General features: G+C 48.2%; 1 protein-coding gene across 1 annotated transcript in view; it reads left to right on the top strand.

Annotated features, from left to right (window-relative positions):
* The window catches only part of LOC115635165 (rho GTPase-activating protein 39-like), a 120,090-nt gene that overhangs the window by 52,488 nt on the left and 45,567 nt on the right, over positions 1 to 22,035 (top strand). The window contains exon 3 of the mRNA XM_030533493.1: positions 19,185 to 20,499. Within this exon, the coding sequence (XP_030389353.1) occupies positions 19,185 to 20,499 (1,315 nt within the window). The remainder of the gene's footprint in view (positions 1 to 19,184; positions 20,500 to 22,035) is intronic.

The following is a 22,035-nucleotide window of genomic DNA, read 5'->3' as shown; positions in this document are numbered from 1 at the left end:
TCCACTCCCAACTAGGGATACCCAGAGTATGTGGTTGTGACCCTGCTCATCTTGGCTAACAGTCATTGATTGAACTGTCCTCAATGAACTTACCTAATTCTTTTTTGAACCCAGGTATAGTTTTATAGCTTGCTCTAGTAGCCAATTTTTCTCCCCAAAGATTCTTTCAGGACCCACAGAGAGAATGGTGGGACAGAAATTTATCATTATTTTGTCCACCAGTTAGGCCTAGTTTGCAGCACACCAGTTTTGGTTCACTGATTTCTAGTCCCACACTATTTGTGTTTACCAAGCATGATCCTGAGTTCTATCAGTAAGCTGTTTTGTTTGGACTGGTTCAGTCTTCGTCTCCTCTTCATACCTTTTCCCATCAACATCTCTGTTCAAGTACATCAAAAGCAGGAAGCCAGTCAAACAATCAGTGGGGCCACTGGATGACTGAGGTGCTAAAGGAGCACTCAAGAGGGATAAGGCCATTGTGGAGAAACTAAATGAATTCTTTGCATCAGTCTTCACTGCAGAGGATGTGAGGGAGATTCCCACACCTGAGCTATTCTTTTTAGGTGACAAATCTGAGGAACTGTCCCAGATTGAGGTGTCAGTAGAGGAGATTTTTGAACAAATGGATAAATTAAACAATCATAAGTCACCAGGACCAGATGGGATTCACCCAAGAGTTCTGAAGGAACTCAAATATAAAATTGCAGAACTACTAACTGTGGTTTGTAACCTATGGCTTAGATCAATTAATGTGACACCAATTTTTCAAGAAGCTCCAGAGGCGATCCTGGCAATTACAGGCTGGGAAGCCTAACTTCAGTACCAGGCAAATTGGCTGAAACTATAGTAAAGAAGAGAATTATCAGATATAGCTGAGCACGATTTGTCGGGAAAGAGTCAGTGCAGCATTTATAAAGGGAAATCATTCCTCAACAGTCTATTAGAATTCTTTGAGGGCATCAACAAGCATGTGGACAAGGGTGAGCCAGTGGATATCGTGTATTTGGATGTTCAGAAAGCCTTTGACAAGGTCCCTCACTAAAGGCTCTTAAGCAAAGTAAGCAGTCCTGGGATAAGAGGGAAGGTCCTCTCATGGATCAGTAACTGGTGTGACAGACCCAGACCAGTGGGGTACAGGAGTCAGGTAGAGGGAAAATATACTGGTCACTGAATGAGTAGTTTTCTGTTCCCTGAGTGACCAGAGCAGGGGCTGCGCTAGAGTAATCAGGAGCCTGCTAGAACCAATTAAGACAGGCTGATTAGATCACCTGCAGCCAATCAAGGCAGGCTAATCAGGGCACCTGGGTTTAAAAAGGAGCTCACTCCAGTCAGGAGAGGGGGAGCCAGAGGAGAGGAAGTGCGTGTGAGGAGCTGGGAGCAAGAGGCACAAGGAGCTGAAAGTGAGAGGGTGTGCTGCTGGAGGACTAAGGAGTACAAGCGTTATCAGACACCAGGAGGAAGGTCCTGTGGTGAGGATAAAGAAGGTGTTTGGAGGAGGCCATGGGGAAGTAGCCGAGGGAGTTGTAGCTGTTATGCAGCTGTTACAAGAGGCACTATAGACAGCTGCAATCCACAGGGCCCTGGGCTGGAACCCGGAGTAGAGGGTGGGCCCGGGTTCCCCCCAAACCTCCCAACTCCTGATCAGACACGGGAGGAGTTGATCCAGACTGTGGGGAAGATCACTGAGGTGAGCAAATCTGCCAATAAGCGCAGGACCCACCAAGGTAGAGGAGGAACTTTGTCACACTGGTTAAAAGAGAGGAAACAAACAGTAGGAATAAATCATCAGTTTTCAGAATGGAGAGAAGTAAATAGTGGTGTCCCCTAGGGATCTGTAGTGGGACCACTGCTGTTCAGCATGTTCACAAATGATCTGGAAAAATGGATAAAGAGTGAGGTTGTAAAGTCTACAGATGGTATAAAATTATTCAAATCTAAAGCAGACTGCAAAGAGTTACAAAGGGATCTCACAAAACTAGGTAACTGGGCAACAAAATGCAGATGAAATTCAGTGTTGATAAAGGCAAAGTAATGCACATTGAAACCTAATCCCAACTGTTCATACAAAATGATAGGGTGTAAATTAGCTGTTACAACTCAAGCACGAGATCCTGGAATAATCACGGATAGTTCCCTGAAAACATCCACTCAAGGTGCAGCAGTCAGCAATCAAAAAAGCAAGCAGAATGTTAGGAACCGTTAGGAAAGGGATAGATAAGAAGACAGAAAATATCATACTACTACTATATAAATACACTAAAACCTTGAATACAATGTACAGTTCTGGTCACCCCATCTCAAAAAAGATATATTAGAATTGGAAAATGTACAGAGAAGGAAAACAAAAATGATTAGAGGTATGGAACAGCTTTCGTATGAGGAAAGATTAATAAGACTGGGACTTTTCAGCTTGGAAAAGAGACGACTAAGGAGGGATATGATAGAGGTTTATAAAATCATGAATATTGTAGAGAAAGTGAATAAGAAAGTATTATTTACCCCTTCACATAACACAAGAATCAGGGGACACAGAATGAAATTAATAGGCAGCAGGTTTAAAACAAACAAAAAGAAGTACTTCTTCACACAGTGCACAGTCAACCTGTGGAACTCTGTGCCAGGGGATGCTGTGAAGGCTAAAAATATAACTGGATTAAAAAAAAAGTTAGGTAAATTAATGGAGGATAGGTCCATCAATGGCTTTAGCCAAAATTGTCAGGGATGCAACCTCATGCTCTGACTGTCCCTAAGCCTCTCACTGCCAGGTGCAGGTGTTGGATCACGCAATAATTGCCCTGTTTTGTTCATTCCCTCTGGGGCACCTGGCATTGTCCACTGATGGAAGACAGGATACTGGGCTGGATGGATCATTGGTCTGACCCAGTATGTCCGTTCTTATGTTCAGCATTTTAGACCTAAAGTATATTGATTTTTTAAAATCTTTATAATTGGACAAGGAATGTTCTCCGGATTCCTGGCATCTACTTCTGTGAGCCTGAGCCAGCTGTGGGTGTTTTGTTGTAGTGTAGACAGTGTTTGTCATAAACAGATAGTTAAGGGTTAATGTCTCTCTTTTACCTGTAAAGGGTTAAGAAGCTCAGTAAACCTGGCTGACACCTGACCAAAGGACCAATAGGGGGACAAGATACTTTCAAATCTTGGTGGAGGGAAGTCTTTGTTTGTGCTTTTTGTTGGTTCGTTGTTCGCTCTCGGGACTGAGAGGGACGGGACATCAATACAGGCTCTCCAAATCTTTCTGAATTAGTCTCTCATGTTTCAAACTTGTAAGTAATTAGCCAGGTAAGGCACGTTAGTCTTATGTTTGTTTTCTCAACTTGTAAATGTTTCTTTTTGCTGGAAGGATTTTACCTCTGTTTGCTGTAACTTTGAACCTAAGGCTAGCAGGGGAGCCCCTCTGGTCTAAAGGAATCTGATTACCCTGTAAAGCATTTTCCATCCTGATTTTACAGAGATGATTTTTATCTTTCTTTCTTTAATTAAAAGCTTTCTTTTTTTAAGAATCTGATTTTTTCCTTGTTTTAAGATCCAAGGGAATTGGGTCTGGACTCACCAGGGATTGGTGGGGGGAAAGGAGGTGGGATGGTTAATTCCTCCTTGTTTTAAGATCCAAGAGGTTTGGCTCTGTGTTCACCAGGGAAGTGGTGAAGCCTCTCAAGGCAGCCCGGGGAGGGGAAAGTTTTGGGGGGACAGAAAGTGCCCCAGACACTGAAATTCTGAGTGGTGGTAGTGTTACCAGATCTAAGCTAGTAATTAAGCTTAGAAGGGTCCATGCAGGTCCTCCGCATCTGTACCCTAAAGTTCAGAGTGGGGAAAAAACCTTGACAGCGTTAAAGCCCTGCACGAGGAAGGCTGCTTCAGGACAGGCTTTTTGGTGTTAGCTGTGTTCCTGCTGCATCGCTAGGTCACCCCTGTCCGTCCCCTGTCATCCACTCCCAGCTTGTACCCCTTCTATACCCTGAATTTTCAGGGTGCTTGGATAGTCTTGTGGGAAAAGCAGTGCGAGCTGCCAAGGCAAGATTTTGTTTGCCAGCGTGGAAATGGCTGTGGAGGAGGTAACATGTTAGGGAAACGTCTCAGACAGCATCCCTGTCCCCCTGCACACTGAGTTTTACCAAAGGTCTCTGGTTTGCGAGGGGTCTGCGAGTCCATGGCACAGATAGCTCCTTGCACCCTACAGGCGATTGTCAGTAATTCCCAGGACAGATGCCTTGAGTCATTTGCTGATTGTATTTCTACTTCACATTGTGGTACAAAGCTCTTGCTTAAGATGCTCTGCTCCCTGTGTCCTCACATAACGGTGCTCTGCCAAAGCCCAGACTCAAATGTTCCAGACTCAGGAGATGCTCTGTTGAGGTCTCCCCAGAGATCACTGGGTAGGATGTTAGTATGACAGGAAAACCACCCCAGCCATATGCAAACCAGGAAACGCACAGCCATGGTAGTGCCCTCTCCCCCAAAAGTATAAGCAGATGGCCAGGGAGGCCAGCAGGGACTAGCAAAGTCCAAGTACCTAATCCTTCCGTAATAAACATTGCCCTTTTTGGCGTGTCCGTCTGCAACGAGACACTGCGTCCCCCAAGTGTCGTCATGTTCACAGCCCCCCCCCCCATCAGCGGAGGTTTCAAGAACAGGTTATGCAGACACCTAGCGCAGGCGGCTGGACAAGATGGCCTCTGGAGGCCCCTTCCAACCCTGCATTTCTGCGATTCCATTTCTCTCTGTAGTTTGGGAGCATGTGTAATTCCTCAGGCATGTTAACAGTAGAAGGGTAAGGGAGGTATTGTGTGATTCGTAAAAATCTACAGAATTTCAACTTCAGTGGTGTCCCCTCTGATGTGGCTCGCTGCCCCCTGGCTCCCAGCTCCAGGTCCTCTGGTTGGTGGACATTTTGATAATGGAAGTGGGTTGAGTTGGGTATCATCTGAAAGCCCTTTCTCCCACCTGTGGTATCAGACATGACATACCTAGAACAATTATGTAGATCAATAGTTGAAAAATATTTAAAAGTCGACTTTTAAAAATTATACTTTAATACAGGCATGTTAAACATGCAGCCCTCACAAAGTTACATTTTGGGCCTCAACTGACAGTGCTGTGTTAATAGTTAATGCTCTGAAAGTGAGACCAGATTAACTTTTTTAATGTTAGATTACTGTAAATGGAGGAAGTGTTCCAAGTTGGTTTGCCATCATCGGCAAAAAAGAAGCAGTTCAGTGGTACCAATTGTCAGCTTTTTCTATTATGCCAAAAGAATCGTAGTGAGGCATCATTTAAGAGGTCAGCATCAAGCTAGAAATGACTAGTATCCATGCACGAACCATGTGCACATAGTCACATAACCTACATTACATAACAGGATTACTTTGGGATTGTAATTCATTTATTACACAATCCTTGGTTTTATTTTGGTCTTGACTATCTTTAGGCATAAGTGGGGAGATGAAGTGTATCGACTAGTAGCTCGCTGTTTTGGAGAATACCAGTATAGAAGACTTGGTTAAACACAATGCTCGGTGATATCTTACATGCTGTGTGAAGTGCACCCATAAGCTGAATTTGACAAGGTTGGAGAGGAAGTACATTGAGCATCAGAAAACAGTTGAAAGTGCTGGGACAAGTGCCAGCTGTGGGCAAGACTCGCCTTATGCTATGGCACATGGCATGCATTTCGAGAACACTTGTTTCTTCTGTGGTCAGATGGAAGCCATCCATTAAGCAGTTTCAACACATGAGACAGGTGAGAAACTGTATGAAGCTGTCACTCTGCAAGAACATTGAATGGAAAGTAAAGGAAAGTGGCACACTGACCCAAAAGATGCCCATGGCATATCACATTGAGTGGTACACCAAGAATGGCTGTAATGTGTTGTGTCAAGAAGAAAAAGCTACTGAAACAAATACTGATTTTCCTACTGCAAACTGTGCAGCTCAGCTGGAGTTAATACATTCCCTTGGAGCGGTTCTAATGGATGGGAAAGCGGAGGTGATGGCTGATGTAGAGGCTAAGTTCAAAGAAGTATGTGCTTTGAACTGGATTGAAGAGGAACAAATGCTTAGCAGAAAGGCACTTATCGAAGGTGAATTGTGGGTAATATAGACTAATGTCTGTTTAGTTTTTGGCAATCCTATATGAAGAAATGAATCACAGTGTATATCTTTTAAACTGTAAAAGACGCACTGATGTCAACAGTAGTATGAAGACTTTGTTTGCAGCTGCTAAGTTTTTAGGGAAAAGCATTTTGTCCTGCAGTATGTGGGAGTTTCAGATGCCAAGACTGAAAGAATGATACTGCGTGACTTGTACTACTCCGTTAGGTGGTGCATTGGTGGTCGCAGTGACTTCAGCACCAGCAAGTCTGATGGGAAGCTGATGGAACACCAGACTGCCATTTTATCACAAAGTGCCATATACGAGGGCTTGAGTGAAAGGTTTCCAACACATACACGACAATTGTGCGGCATGTGCATAGTCTACTGCTACAAGTGGCTGTTGTTTTAACAGTTCATTCCAAAACCTATAGCAGATTCCTTGTGTGGCTTATGCACAGTGCTGGCTCCTCCATTAACTACAGAAAGTACTGTGCCTGGAGACTGCAATTGCAAATGAGGTACTTTGCCGTGTAGAACTGAATGAAGGGCTGTACGTCCCTGCCCCCCTTTCCCCGCCCCCGACCTTGTCAAGGACTGGTTTATATTTTGTGCTGCTGCTAACTTAGACTTCCTTGAAGAGATAGCAGATGGCAAAGGTCCCACCATGCTACAGTACAGCATGGTCAGTCATTGTCATAGTTCCAGTATTTTCTCTGTACCTCATAATGAAGTGTTCAGCCAAATCACAGCAGATGTTTAGAGTTTCTGGTATTCCAAGAGCTTGTAACTCAGCCAAACCAACTATGTTTGCTATGCTGGAAGGCCTCTTCTGGCATAGGGCACATTGTCAATAAGTGCTGGCTTAGGAAGACCATGCAGGATGTGTATTAGTTTGCCTTTCACCTGCAACATATGCAATGTTCCATTGCATTTGAACATCAATCATGGGGCTACCAAGTCTGACTGGCAGGTTGCATACATGGATCATTCCCTCTGGCACTTGCTTCAGCCTCGGAAGGCTCTCTCCTCACTCTGAAGGTGTTCTGAGCAGCTGAGAGAGTCACTGATGAGGTTGTAAAGGCACTGGAGGCGTTCATGGGCTTAGTTTACCATTTGAAGACCAACATTACGACATTTGCAGAGCTACATTGGCGGATGCGTTTCAAGAAGCAGACATGGAAAAAATTGCTACTGATGAGTGCATTTATACCTGTTATCAAGCGGGCAAATTATTAAGCAGTGGAATGGCTCTGGGATGATCAAGCACATCCACAACTACCATCCCTTATCAGGCATAGATGGGTCTTGGTGGATGGACTGATCACACCAGTTATGTGTGAAATACCATGTGCGTTCTTATCAATCCGTCAGCCAACCGAATGATTATGTGAAAAGACCAGATGCTCACCGCCCTGCAAATGGTTGGCCAGCAGCCTGCCTTGTATGGAGCTGTGCGAGTGGGGCATGGACAAGGATCAGTATGGCAATAGCGGTGCCCTAGATGGAGACAACACTGGTGATGACTTTGCTGAATAGCTGTTTCCAGCCCTACATGTCAAGGCTAACTTCCCTGGGATTACCAAAGATCACTGCCTTTTTTATGTAACACAGGGATGTGTTGCTTGAAGTATAATTTAAAAAACTTCCATTTTAAAACATTTTCTTGACTATATCTTCATATAACGGTTCTCAAGTTGTTGTTTGGTACTGTTGTGTTCATGGGAGCAAAAGCTTTTGAATGACCCCCAACTCGACCCATTTCCGACACCAATGCATTATCAAAATATCCAACTGGAGGACCTGGAGCGGGGAGCCAGCGGGGTGGGCAGTGAGACCACTTGTCCCCAATCACACCACAGAAGGTGACACCACTGAAATTTTGATTCTGTAGATTTTTACAAATCAAATGACTCCCCACTTCCCTTTCTATCGCTCTTCCCTGAGACTCACCACCTGGGCAGTTTTGCCTGCCCTTTCCTATCAAGCAGGCAGAAGAAAGCACACTGGAAAGTGAACCTGGATTCCTTTGCCCCAGGGAATGGTGCTGTTAGCAGGGCCTACTCTCCATGGAAGGGAATGAGTTCCTAGCCTCACTTACAGCCATGGGTGGATGTGACGGGAATAGAGGTGAGTTGAGACTGGACAGGAACTGAGCACTTGTTCTCCAGGGAGACAGTGGGAGTAATGGAGAAATCAACCTGATCTCAACACCTGGTGAACCCCTGGAGGGAGTCAAAAGCTGGAGGACAATTGTGGAAACTAATGAGAGTTTCTGCCTCTGGTTCAGTTAATCTGCTTTTGTAACAACAGCCTTGAAATGAGCTAGGCAGCAAGGAGAGACATGGCCTGTTAACCTAGACCCAGAAACATCCCACAGACCTAGCTGCATGGAGCTGAATGAACTGCTTGGAGAATGTGACTGCCCAAAGCCAACGTGATGAGCACTCCCTGGAAGGAGCTCTGGTTCCTGTAGCTCACCCAGGCTGCATCTGACGAAGTGGGTATTCACCCACGAAAGCTCATGCTCCAATACGTCTGTTAGTCTGTAAGGTGCCACAGGACTCCTTGCTGCTTTCACAGATTCAGACTTAACACGGCTACCCCTCTGATACCAGACTGCATAGTCTCTTCGGTTTTGTTCCAGACCTAGGTGGCAATCCCTTAGAAATGTGACCTGGGGCTTCGAGCCCATTTCAGACCTAGGCCAGGGATAATCTATGCGCTCTTTCCAGAGCAGCCCTGTGTGCTCGGACAGCTACCCCTTGAAAAAACAGGCTGCTTCTCCTGCTCACGCCCCTAGTCTTTCTCGCACAGGATGCAGCTCGTTTGTTTTTTTGTAGTCTCTGTGCTGAATGAGTGTTTCCTCTTCAGTTGTAAAAACAACTCAAAATACTTTTCACCACAGATCAAAGCTGCACTGCAGTTCAGGACAGTGACCCCTGGTAATTGTTCTGAGTTGCATAAATGGGAGCTGAAGGCAGCTGCTATTCTAGTGCCTGTTTTTCAACACATTTACTTTGGCTTCAGTCCCACCTGGCCCTGCCCAGCTCTGCCCCCCTAGTTAATGTAAGTTGCTTAGTTCAGGGCTCATGAAGGGTCAGCAATACAAAGATCTCTGGGCTTGTGAGTCACTGGAGTTCAGGCACCATTTGCTTGCCCCTGCTGCACCCCCAGTTCGGATACTGTGTACCTTTCCAGTTGGCCATGCTGACCACGTCCAGGGGAGTAGCCTGTAGATGGCCTAGGTACATGTTGGGGCCCACTAGCACTGGGAAGGCTCGGGCAGCCTGCAGCCCAGCTGTGGCAGTGTATTGTGAAACCTCCTTTACATGCTGTGACTCTCCTAGTCTCTTCTCTGTTAGGACCAAGGTGCAGTGTTCCCAGACGGGAGTTCTGCTGCTCGGGCCTAATTCTAAGGCCCAGCCTGAACCTGAGTAGGCCACAGCCCGTTTGAATCCGAACTGAGCCAAGTGGGGGGCGGAAAGGGGAGGGTTGTTTCCATACCCGACGCAAACCCAACCCTTATACAGATTGGGGTTGGTTTGCATGGGGCTGCCTGCCATCCTGGACTAGTTTTCTTTACTTCATTTCCTCCATGGATCTGTCAGGGCTAATTCACTTCCTGGCTCTGCTCCTGGCCCACAGACTGTTCCTTGGCCCAGTTCCGTGCACGCGAAGGGCAACAGGTTCCCTCTTGCCCAGGCTGCTCCCCCCTTGCCCAGGCTGCTCCCTATGAAACTGTCGCTGCCTCTTCGCTCCTGTGGCTTGGCCTAGTAGGGGCTTCCCACTCCCCAAACTCCATGGTCATGATCTGTCTCCGGCCCCTGCCTGCCCATGGGGTCATGTATTGGTGGCTGTGTACCCAGCATCTGCCAATCCACTGCCAGCTTGGCGGGTCGTGCGATGATGGCCACCTGGCTCGGGGGGTTCACACAGTGGTGGCCACCTGCCGCATGTCTGCCATCTGCTGCCCGTCCAGGGAGGTTGTGCGGTGGTGGCCTCGTGCCCAGCTTCTCCCAGCTGCCCTCACCTCACTGCGCAGTGTTTTGTGGAATGAGAGGCACTGCAGCTCATCAGCACACTCACTCAGCAGCACATACAGCTCATCAAGGTGGTGGTGGCTGGCAGGAGTGGGGCACGTAGCTCCACCATACCAAGCTCCCGGGCAGGAGGTGGTCAGAGACTGCCTCACCTGAGCCTGAAGGTGCTAGGCTGTTTCCAGACCATCCGTATGCTTGCAGTCAGGTCCTGCTGGGTTTGGTTTCAGTACCCAGCACAATCCCAGATCTCCAGCCTGATGGCAAAGCAAACAGATTCACCCCCCCCCCCCCAAAAGCATAGACTCATAGACTTTAAGGTCAGAAGGGACCATTATGATCATCTAGTCTGACCTCCTGCACAATGCAGGCCGCAGAATCTCACCCATCCACTTCTATAACAAACCTCTAACCTATGTCTAAGTTATTGAAGTCCTCAAATTGTGGTTTGAAGACCTCAAGCTTCAGAGAATCCTCCAGCAAGTGACCCGTTCCCCATGCTGCAGAGGAAGGCAAAAAACCTGCAGGGCCTCTGCCAATCTGCCCTGGAGGAAAATTCCTTCCCGACCCCAAATATGGTGATCAGTTAAACCCTGAGCATGTGGGCAAGACTCACCAGCCAGCACCCAGGAAAGAATTCTCTGTAGTAACTCAGATCCCATCCCATCTAACATCCCATCACAGACACTGGGCATACTTACCTGCTGATAATCAAAGATCAATTGCCAAATTAATTGTCAGAATTAGGCTATCCCATCATACCATCCCCTCCATAAACTTATCAAGCTTAGTCTTAAAGCCAGATATGTCTTTTGCCCCCCACTACTCCCCTTGGAAGGCTGTTCCAGAACTTCACTCCTCTAATGATTAGAAATCTTCATCTAATTTCAAGTCTAAACTTCCTAGTGTCCAGTTTATATCCATTTGTTCTTGTGTCCACATTGGTACTAAGCTTAAATAATTCCTCTCCCTCCCTAATATTGATCCCTCTGATATATTAATAAAGAGCAATCATATGCCCCCTCAACCTTCTTTTGGTTAGACTAAACAAGCCAAGCTCTTTGAGTCTCCTTTCATAAGACAGGTTTTCCATTCCTCAGATCATCCTAGTAGCCCGTCTCTGAACCTGTTCCCATAAACATGGGAGACCAGAACTGCGCACAGTATTCCAGATGAGGTCTCACCAGTGCCTTATATAACGGTACTAATACCCCCTTATCTTTGCTGGAAATACGTCGCCTGATGCATCCTAAAACTACTTTAGCTTTTTAATGGCCATATCACATTGGCGGCTCATAGTCATCCTGTGATCAACCAATACTCCGAGGTCCTTCTCCTCCTCAGTTACTTTCAGCTGATGTGTCCCCAATTTATAACTAAAATTCTTGTTATTAATCCCTAAATGCATGACCTTGCACTTTTCACTATTAAATTTCATCCTATTACTATTACTCCAGTTTACAAGGTCATCCAGATCTTCCTGTAGGATATCCCGGTCCTTCTCTGTGTTAGCAATACCTCCCAGCTTCGTGTCATCCACAGACTTTATTAGCACATTCCTGCTTTTTGTGCCAAGGTCAGTAATAAAAAGATTAAATAAGATTGGTCCCAAAACTGATCCCTGAGGAACTCCACTAGTAACCTCCTTCCAGCCTGACAGTTCACCTTTCAGTATGACCCGTTGTAGTCTCCCCTTTAACCAGTCCCATATCCACCTTTCAATTTCCATATTGATCCCCATCTTTTCCAATTTCACTAATAATTCCCCATGTGGAACCGTGTCAAATGCCTTACTGAAATTGAGGTAAATTAGATCCACTATGTTTCCTTTGTCTAAAAAATCTGTTACCTTCTCAAAGGGAGATCAGGTTGGTTTGGCACAATCTACTTTTTGTAAAACCATGTTGTATTTTGTCCCAATTACCATTGACCTCAATGTCCTTAACTACTTTCTCCTTCAAATTTTTTTCCAAGACCTTACATACATACATGCATTTTCGCACTCCCTTTGTTTTTATCTCTCAAAACGTACCTGCTTCATATGCAAGTTCCCCCTTTGCTGGTTCTTCATCTTACTGAAAGGGCCAGCTGTGCCTTCGCACGTCTCACGTGGGAGCCCACCCTGACCTGCTCACCAGTCACAGTTCCTACAAGTTCCTTGTCTTTCCTTTTCAGAGGGACTTGCTTTCCCTCTCCTCTCCTCAGTTAGTCCCCTCTCCGTTCTACTGCACAACATGAGAGCTGGTTCCGTTCCCTTTTCACTGGTTAACACAGAACCAGGTTTCACCCTTGTTGCTTCTCCCAGCCGTGGAATAAGAAACAGTCTAACATTCTTTTGATACCATTTGTGGCTGTGCAGGGGCTAGCAGAGAGCACAGAAGCTTTCTATTATAACATCTTTTACTGCTGATGTTTTAGCTGTCTGCTCCATAATACCAGTCAATCATAGCTAGCACTTACATAGGTACCCCATCACCCTCATTTCCCTGATTTGGTGAGCTGTGAGGACCCTTCTTTTAAACACAGATACTGGGTTCAAAGGGGGCAGGTGACAAAAGTCCTGAGGTAGGTATAAAAAAGGTGACTGGAACGGAGGGTTAGATGTTGGGGATGGGGGAAATTACAAAGGGTTCATAGGAGCAGCAAGAGGGAAAACAGTGGGGAATCTGCTTAACATCATAGGTGTCTATACACAAAGGCAAGGAGGATGGGGAATAAAGAAGAACTGGAAGTCTTAGTACACAAGCTATATTATGACGTAACTGGCATCAGAGACTTGCGGGCATCAGTCTGCAATACTGGGCATAGCTTATTCAGGAAGGACAGGCAGGAAAAAACCAGAAGCACTTGAACTGCCTCACCATCCTAATCTGCTACTTCTCAAAATCAGTTGATTCAGCATCTTCACCACACACAAACTTTAGTTACCAGATTTCTGTCTGCTCTTCTACCATTTTTGTGGGTGGGCTGCCTGCTAGTTCCCATCAGTCTGTCTCCAGGGCAGAGGATCCTTGCGTGTGTGAGCACAGACAATTTGAACTCACTGCAGTATGTCTTCTCGTAACAGAGCATCAGTGTTTCTCCCCCCTTGGTTCCTAGTTTTGGAGGTGTGCAGTTCTGTAGTGTCTAAAGCTTTAGAAGTGTCTTGTCTGCGGCCCAGAGCTCTGTAGAGAGAGCAGTTTTGACACCAAAATGCTGAGAGTTTCATTGGCTTTTGTGGCTTTAGTGGATGTGGTTAACCCATCACCCCAGAGGGTTTCCTCTGTTATGAGACAATGACGATGACATTGCCTGTTTCTCTTATCCCACCACATCGCACCTGCCTGGGTTCAGCCTCTGAGGACAGAGTTCCTGTCAGTCTGTTACTGGGGAACATGCTATATGTGCTGGAGGGGCAGAGGAGTGTGTAAGATACCTTCACTCAGTCAGGGCCCTGGCTTTCTGGCTGGTTGGAAGAGATCGATTATGCTCTGCCCCGGGCTGGTTTTTGCATATCTTTGGCCACTGCTGTGGAGTAGAGAGAGGGGCACCTTTGATGCTACATTGGGAGAATGAGACTTGTGTGCAGCAGTGGCACATGATGACGTCTGTAATTCACCCACTCACCCCGATGTGCACCCCATTAGCTCTGTTATATCATTAGTGCTGCACTCTCTCCTCCCTTTCCGGTTTGGTGGATCTGATAGGGAATTTGGTTCCTACCTATAAGCTGGCTTTCTCTTGTGACTCAACTGTGTCGGAGCAGAAGCCCCACCCTGACTGCTATTTCCTGGGGAATGTCAAGGAGTGAGAAGAAGAAAATAGCTGTTCCTGTCGTCTGATAAACATATGACTTGGGGCAAAGAGGAGACAAATTCTTGGGTCCCAGGCTGTCCTCTGGGTCCTTGGCTGGTCCTCTGGAGGACTGTGGAGGAAGTGTGGGAGCCTGTAGCCATCTGACACAGAAAACCCCTCTCACAGGTAGGAAGCAGTTTCTCTTTGGAGACTCTCTCTTTTCCCTCTTCCGTATCCTCATTAATGTGAATGCAAAAGGTGCAGGGAACCAGGCACTGGGCTCTGCTCCTTCACTGTCACCTGGGAGAGTTTGTCCCAGGACCAGGGAAGGAGTGTTCTGAAGGTCCAAAAGCAGTGCTCTGTCTGCAGAGTCGAACAGGGAATGCTTGCTCTGGGAGATGGGACAGAAGCCCATGATCAGCATTTTCCTGCTAGGACGACGGATTATCCTCTGGAGTACACACAACTCTAATATCTCTGGAGAAACGAATCAGAACATGTCTGGTCTGCTGTGTCAGACATGCACACAGTCTGATTCGCAGGCCCTCGTTTCAGGAAGTGGTGCTGCTCGACTCGCTGAGAGGCAGGGTGAGGCCAATATTCCTTACAGAACAGAAGCTGCTACTTACTGGATAACACAATAGCTGAGCTGCAGCTGTTCAAAGGTTGAAGGGCGAGTGCTCTTCTCCAGCTCCTGTGGAGTTCAGGGAGCTTTGCCTTTCCAAATAACTGCTCTTTGGAGAGTACTTTGTCATATATCTTGGAGGTGGTGAAAAGTACCATCAGTGGGCTACTGAGACCATCAGCAGAACAACCCTGTGAGCTGTTCGGGCCTGTTGTTGTTATTTAGTATTGAATGTTGACAGTTTGTCTGGCACTGTACAGAACAACCTGTTCCTGAAGTGAGGAGGCCAGTTGCCGGGCATGGATCAAGAGGGAGGAGATCTAAGGTATTTCTCATTTCCCTGAGAGATGACTAGAGCACTCCAGCCCACAGTCTTGCAGGACAAAGTTGGGCAGAACTTTCAGCCTTCCATCTGTCTCTTTTCTCTGGAAGTGAAATTCAGAAAAGTGCTCTGCATGCAGCGGACAAGCCACGCCTTTGGAGCAATGGCATTGTTCTGCCTAATGCCAGGGGCCTGCTGATAGCTGCCAGTGGTTATACAAAGCGATGCAGACGCGTTCAGTGCCTGCTGACAGCAGTGAGTGTGAGCAGACTGGGCCTGGCTGAAGAGGGTAAAGCTAGTTCTGAGCAGCCTCCACTGCCTGTTGCCACCAGATTTGACTCCTGGAAGTAGATGTTTTTCTGTTGCAGTTTAAGTGTGACAGTTACCATACATAAAGACATTCTGAGCTCAGAACCCAATTCCAGGATGGGGGGCCTGGAACCCTCCCTTGGAGCACAGACATCAGAGCCATCACCTTCCGCCTGGGTGGTGATTGGAGCTTCATGCTTCCCCCGTTACACACATCCACAGTTTGTGCTCTCCTTTGGGGTGATCAGCTGGCAACTGCTGGTAGGGGCCAGTTCAGGTGGGAGATGCTCTTTTGATGCTGGGAGGGAGGAAGACGTTGTGTTCTCCTCCCTAAGCGCTCGGGGCTGCACTGAAGCATGGCACGTCTCTGTCAGGATGTTCTCCTGCAGCGTTCCTGTTGGGAAGGTGAGTGTGGGTGTTTCTGATCTGGGCAGGTTTGCCCATTGCCCCAGGCCAGCAGAATGGGCTAAAGTTGCTCCTGCATTACACTCCTTTCATTGGGCCTTCGGCCAGCCAGGCAGCAGGACACAGGAACTGACCTGACATGGCTGCAGGTTGAATCAACAGGTGAATGTTTCTGGTGCTGCTTTTAATGTGTCCCTTGGCTGATGTCACCTCTCTGCTCCTGACCTAGTTGTAGGTAAAGACCAAACCAACCAAAGCTCACTCTGAGGGAGGAAGATGCTAATTTGAAAGCCTCCCCCGTGTTGCTGCCCTGGTTCTTCCCACCAGTGCAGAACCCCGTCTAGGGACACCTGCATTGCTGGCATTGCTTTCCAAGGGAGCTTGCTGTAGCTTTGTATTGTTGCTGTGTGTGTGCAGTGTGGATGTATAGTGTGTGTGCCTTCGCAGGGTGCATGGGTGGGGGTGTGCATGCCGGGGGATATGTGCAGGCTGGGTGTGTGTGGTGTGCGTGTGGGTGCGTGTACGTGGGATGTTTGTGAGTGTGTGTGCACAGTGTGTATGCATGGTGTGTTAGTGCATGTGCGTGCAGGGTTTATGGGTGTGCATGCGGTGAGGGTGTGTGCACAGGGTGTGCATGGGTACATGTGGTTTGTATGGGTGAACGGGTAGACGTGGTATGGGTGTGTGGGAGTGCACGCAGCGTCGGTGCGTGTATGTTGGGATTGGCTCATTGCAGTCATGGGGTGACAGATGTAGTTGCAGATGCCAGACCCAGGGCGGGTTGGAGCAGAGTGTTTGTTGCAAATGGCATCTTTGTCTTTCACTGAGCTCTCCTGCCCTGCCCCCACCCCGACCCAGCACTCTGCCCAGCACTGCAGCCATTGCAGGGACTTAGCCCGTAAGGAAGGAGTCGTGGGCACAGAGGGTCAGAGCTAATGCAGCCATGTTCCTGTGGACAGAGCACAGACACACACTACTCAGAGCACTGGCCACTCCTGGCGCCTCGGCTGGGGGTTAGAGCGTGTTGTCAGAGAGGAGCTGAGGTAGCCAAATACATCAGGGGGACCAGTGCTCGGGGCTAGTGCCCTGCACTGTTGTCCAGGGGATCCAGGTTTGGCTTCATGGCCTGGATTCCCAGGCTGTCTCCCCTTGGGGTGGGTGGGGGATTCCTTGTGGGAGGCTGCGTTCCATTCCCTGTCTCGTTTCCTGCTTGATAGGGGCTGGGCACACACAGGTTGAGGAGCATTGTGCCCCACATGGGTACTGCACAGCAGCGATCTCTCCGCTCAGTGTGGGGCGGTGCTGAGTGTTTTCGAGAGGCGAGGCCGGTCTGGTGCTTAGTGGGATGGATTGTGGTTTGGAGACTGGGGTGAGGGGTTGTAAATGGAGGGATCCTTAGAGCCCAGGCCTGGGTGCTGTCTGTATGAGAGCGACCAGCTGACGGCATCATTACAGCGGGGCTAAACCCAAACCTTCCAGTCTGCTCCCAGAGTGTGTCTCCTCCCCCAAGCGCTGCACTGACGTGTGACGCGTCTGTCACCGAGCTGGAGCCAGGCCTTCTGCCAGTGCGCCCTGGACTCTGCTAACATTCTTCAGGTGACCTTTGCGCCCTGGGAATCAGTCTGGTGCTGCATACAGGCAGTCTCCAGTCAGCCCCAGACCCTCCTGTTGGGGCCTCATGATGAGAGGCAGGAATCACGACATCATGTGGGTCCAATTAAAGGAGGGATTGTTCCAGGAGAGATATGGTAAATCGTTGTCATGTGGGGCTTGGAAGAGCAGTCTGGCCATCCTGTGGGGGTAGCACTGGGTAGACACTGCATCCTGGGCGGGACAGACAGTAATTGGGGGTTGGGGGGACATGGGCAGACACAGCATCCTGAGAGGGAGGGGACTGGGCAAACAGGTAATCTTGCAGGGGGAAGGGTGGCGCTGGGCAGACACACCAGGCCCAGAGGAAATGGAGGGGGCAGTGGAACCGTTCCAAGGGGTCGGACCATCTCTAGACAACGCCACAAGAATGCAAATGAGGTTGGATTTGGGAGCTGTGTCTCAAATGAGTCAGATGGCAGAGGGCTGCTGGGGGTGCCTGGTAAAGGAGGAGTCTGTCCTGAGTGAGTGAGACTGCAGGGCAGAGGTTTGTCCACTACCCTTCCGAGGAATGTCTCTTGTGTCTCCCATGTCTCTAAGTACTAAATACAGCAATTCAGCTGGGTAAAGGACAGGCTTTCCTGCTTCCCTGGGAGGCCACCCCCTGTCGCCTCCCTCTGTTAGGACAGATGCCTCCTCCCACAGTCAGAGCTTCCTCCCCCTGCTAGAGGTGTGTGCAGCTATTTCTAGTGCACAGACCCTGGGGAGAGGTGTCTGAGTAAGAACTTCATACAGGGGAGGTTGGTTTCCATACAGGGCCATTGTGGGTGGAAGTACACACCTGCTGGTCCCAGGGGATCTCTGCTGGGGAGCTGCATCCCTGCTCTGGTTTCTTGGTTGTAGGTGCTGTGCCATATGCTGTGACCTCCTGGTGCTCCTTCTGTGGCACTGCATCATGTGCCCCACATGTAATAGTGAACAAGAACAGTAGCATGTCTCTACCCTGCCTCTGGCTCTCTCAGCACATGCCTGACACCTGCCCTTCCTGGCCTGTATGGTGCTGTGCAGATGTAGACTTGGGTTTCCTTTTCACAAGCCAGGCCAATTCTGTTGAGGCCGTGCAGTGGAGTTAGACTTTCCTGCCTCGAAACTGGATTCCCACCTGAGTTTAGGCTGTTATCGCAGTGCAAAACAATGCCTCTTGGATTGGCACTCCCGGGGGGATCTACAAGCCCTTCCCAAGAACACGGCTAAGGTCACAGGGCTCTGGGCCTGTCCCAAGGGAAGGAGACGGGGCTGTTTTAAAAAAGCCAGAGCACAGTGGGAAGAGGAGCTAATCTGAGGGCTGGGTGAGGGGGTTCCCCACAAGGCCACTGAGGCATACAGGAGAGTTTGGAAGGATTTTCTCCTTAGCAGTTGGTTACGTTGTTAGGGTGCAATGTGCATTCTGTGAGCCACATTCAGTCATCCCTGGTGTCACTCCTACTGACTTCCAGGGTTTGCCCCAGAGGCTGTCTGGCACCGAATGCCTTCAGCTGGAAGCATCGCTATGAAGGCAGAAGTTTCTGAAGCGTAAGCATTTGGCTGCTTTTCCATGTAACATTGAAAGTGGTGGTGCGGTCCGGCAGATTTCTTATTCTCCTCTAGCCCGCCAGTCAGGATTGGCTGCCAGATTTGAATGTGTGCTCTAATGGGTTAGCATTGTCTCAGACCTCTGATGAGGTAACAAGTGGAAAGAACCTTACTTGAATGGCTGAATAGAGTCATGTGATGAGTCAGGCATTTTTCTCATGTGTAAATATTGTATTTCCTGTTTTTAGAAGTCGAATGCCCAGGAAACAGCCCCAGAGGGGTGCAGAGTTTATGTGCAAGACCTTGGAGATTCAATTTGACGTCTGGGTAAAAGCTGAGGCCAGCTCACCCATCCTCCACTAGACCTGAGTTCTGAATTGCATTTTTGTTTTCTTCTTTTCCTAAATAATTCCCTATGTTTGTGTTTCTCTCCGTCCAGGGACACTCCTACCCGCTGGCAGCCTTTGCCAGGCACTAAAGCAGCCATGCTGGTTAAAGTTAACAGTTTAAGACAAGTGCAGGATTCATCAAACAGTTCACTGCAGCCACAGACTACTGCAGAAGCCAACAGCCAGAAATCTGTGCTTCCAAATCCAGTCCCATATGCCCAGCCTCAGTCCACAGCCCAGACACCAGCTGCTGCAAAGCCAGCCTCTCCAGTGGAAACCAAACCGTCTATGCAGATTAAAAAGACAGAGAATGGTGGGTTCTGTTTAGTGCTAAGGAATGGCCCTCCTTGTCACGCTCCACCAAGGAGTGAAACAGGGACACCACAGCCTGCATCTCCCAAATATGCCTCTCCAGCACCTATATATGATGAGCCATCATTAGATTCCCCAATTTACGATGAACCTCCTGTAGATATGGACACCGAGAGTGTAAATGTGAATGGGACATCTCCACAAATATCTCCAAGCAACAGCTTCAAAAAGCAGCACCAGCCAACCAAATTATTGCAGCACCCAAGTATGCAACAGCAACAAGCTGGAAAAAACCATGTGCGAAACCCTTCCACCACAGAATACAGCCCTGCTGGAAGGGAGTATATTAAACACATGGTCAATGTTGACCAGTCATCCAAACCTCTTCACTGCCCTGGGGTGGTAGCTGATAGCTCTGCTAAACCGCAGCCTGGTCTGCTTTCTTCAAAGGACAGCTTCAAGCAGTCTTGGAGGGTCTTGGAAGCCAATGTTCTCAAGAATATGGAGGCTCACCACAGTCGACAGAACAGCCCACAAGCTCAAGAATACCCTACTGTTATAAGTCAACAGGATTCTGGCTACTCAACAGGCCCTTCTCCAAGCTTACGAAAGAGGAAAGGAAGGAGACAAATGGCAGGTCAGGGAAGACCTGGCTCAGTGGGCAGCAGCAGTGAACTCAGTGTTTTGAACGATAAGTTGATTGCGGAGATGCGTGCCGTGGTGGGGAAATCAGCAGCCTTCAGAGGAAGCAAAGGAAGTCTAGATGTCGACATACTGGAAAACGCCACCTCAACAGGGAGCAGTAAAGTTAGGTTTCAGTCAGACCATTTGAAGAAAGGTGTCATCCAGCTCTCAAGGGACGATGTGACCTCTAGTAACAGGTCCTTGCACAGACAGGGACTGGAGAGGAGGGGGAGCTTCTCGAATGACCCAGCTACACAACAGGACGTAGTGAGGTCTAAGAGGACCTATGAGAAAATGGACTCTTTAGAGAAGAATGTGACGAGCCAGACAAGTTTGGCTTCATCAGATGCAGCACGAACATCCTCTCAGGTATGTACCAAAGATTATTCCAGTTAAATCACTTGCTGCTAGTTCTAACCCAAATGCACCATGCCATGTACTGCTGGGTCTGGATTACTTACTGTACAGAAGAGTTTTATGTACAGACACTGTATAGTCTTGGGGAAGAAACAACAGATTGCAGAATCTTGCAGTTTTGTCAGTGGAGGATCCTATTTCAGACCAGGTGCCTGATGCGATAGGTGGGAATTATGGAAGGGAAAGCAGAGTTTGGGTCCCATGCACCAAGTACGTAGCTCTGAATGTGGTTGCTTGACTCTATTTACTTGTTTGTATTGTGGTGTCATGGACCAGGACCCATTGTGGTAGATGCTATACAAACCCAGAACAAAAAAGAGTCCCTGCCCCAAGGAGAAGACAAGCTAAGACATAAGAGAACAGGTAGATACATACTGGGAAGCACAAGGAAACAACAATTTGGTATTGGTCAGCATAATAGGCAGCATCTCAGTCCTTCAGCTGCCTAACTGTTGTCATGTTCTTTGTAGGCTGCATGGCAAAGGAGGGATTTGGAGGAGGACAGTGAGCTGGCTTGGAGGGCGCTTACAGGGGCAGCAGCAGAGGAAGCAGGAAGGTGCTTGTTTGAATGTAACAAGTGGGAGAAGTATCAGAGGGGTAGCCGTGTTAGTCTGGATCTGTAAAAGCAGCAAAGAGTCCTGTGGCACCTTGTAGACTAACAAATGTATTGGAGCATGAACTTTCGTGGGTGAATACCCACTTCGTCGGATGCATGAGAAGTGGGAGAAGGAGTCTGATGTTACTGGCAGAATGGAGTTCAGAGCCGACATTTTGAGCGTGTCTAAAAGATGCTAGGTCAGGTAGGGACTGTCTGACGAGCTCTGAATGTGAAGGTGTTTGTTTTGGATGTGATGGAGAAGAGGGAGCCAGGAGAGGGGTGCAAAGAGGGGTGACATGGCCAAACAGGAGGAGCCAGGAAAACACTGTTTGGAGCAGCATTCTGAATGGGTGTAAGTAGGATGAGATGCGATTTGTGAAAGCCGTCCAGGAGACGAGCCTGGGTATGATGGTCTAGAGAGAAAGCTGAGTCAAAGATGATGCCCAGGTGACAGGCTTGTATGACAGCATGGATGGTGGGGTTGTCCTTGGTAATGGACAAGAGGGATGCGGGAGGGGCTTGACAAGAAGATTAAAAGCTCTCTTTTGGTCGTGGTGACCTTAAGCTGATGTCTGGACTCCCAGGAGATGTCAGAAGGGCAGGCTGAGGTCTAGGACAGAAGGAAAACGGCCTGGAGTAGAGGTAGATGTGAGAGTCATCACCATACAGACGATAGCTGAATTTATGTTTGTGAATTAAATTGCCCAGAGATGAGGTGTGGAAGGAATGGAGAAGGGGACAAAGGACAGAGTCCTGTGGAACCCCACAGAGAGTTGGCAGAGGGAGGAGAGGGATCCTCTGAAGGATTAACTAGAGCAGTAGGAGTAGAAGCAGGAGAGGATGAAGCAATGGAAGCTGAAGGATGCCTAGCTTTCAAGAAGAGAAGCCTG

This window comes from Gopherus evgoodei, chromosome 14 (assembly GCF_007399415.2).
Source record: "Gopherus evgoodei ecotype Sinaloan lineage chromosome 14, rGopEvg1_v1.p, whole genome shotgun sequence".
NCBI classification, from domain to species: Eukaryota; Metazoa; Chordata; order Testudines; family Testudinidae; genus Gopherus; species Gopherus evgoodei.
This window is presented reverse-complemented; position numbering and strand designations above follow the sequence as displayed.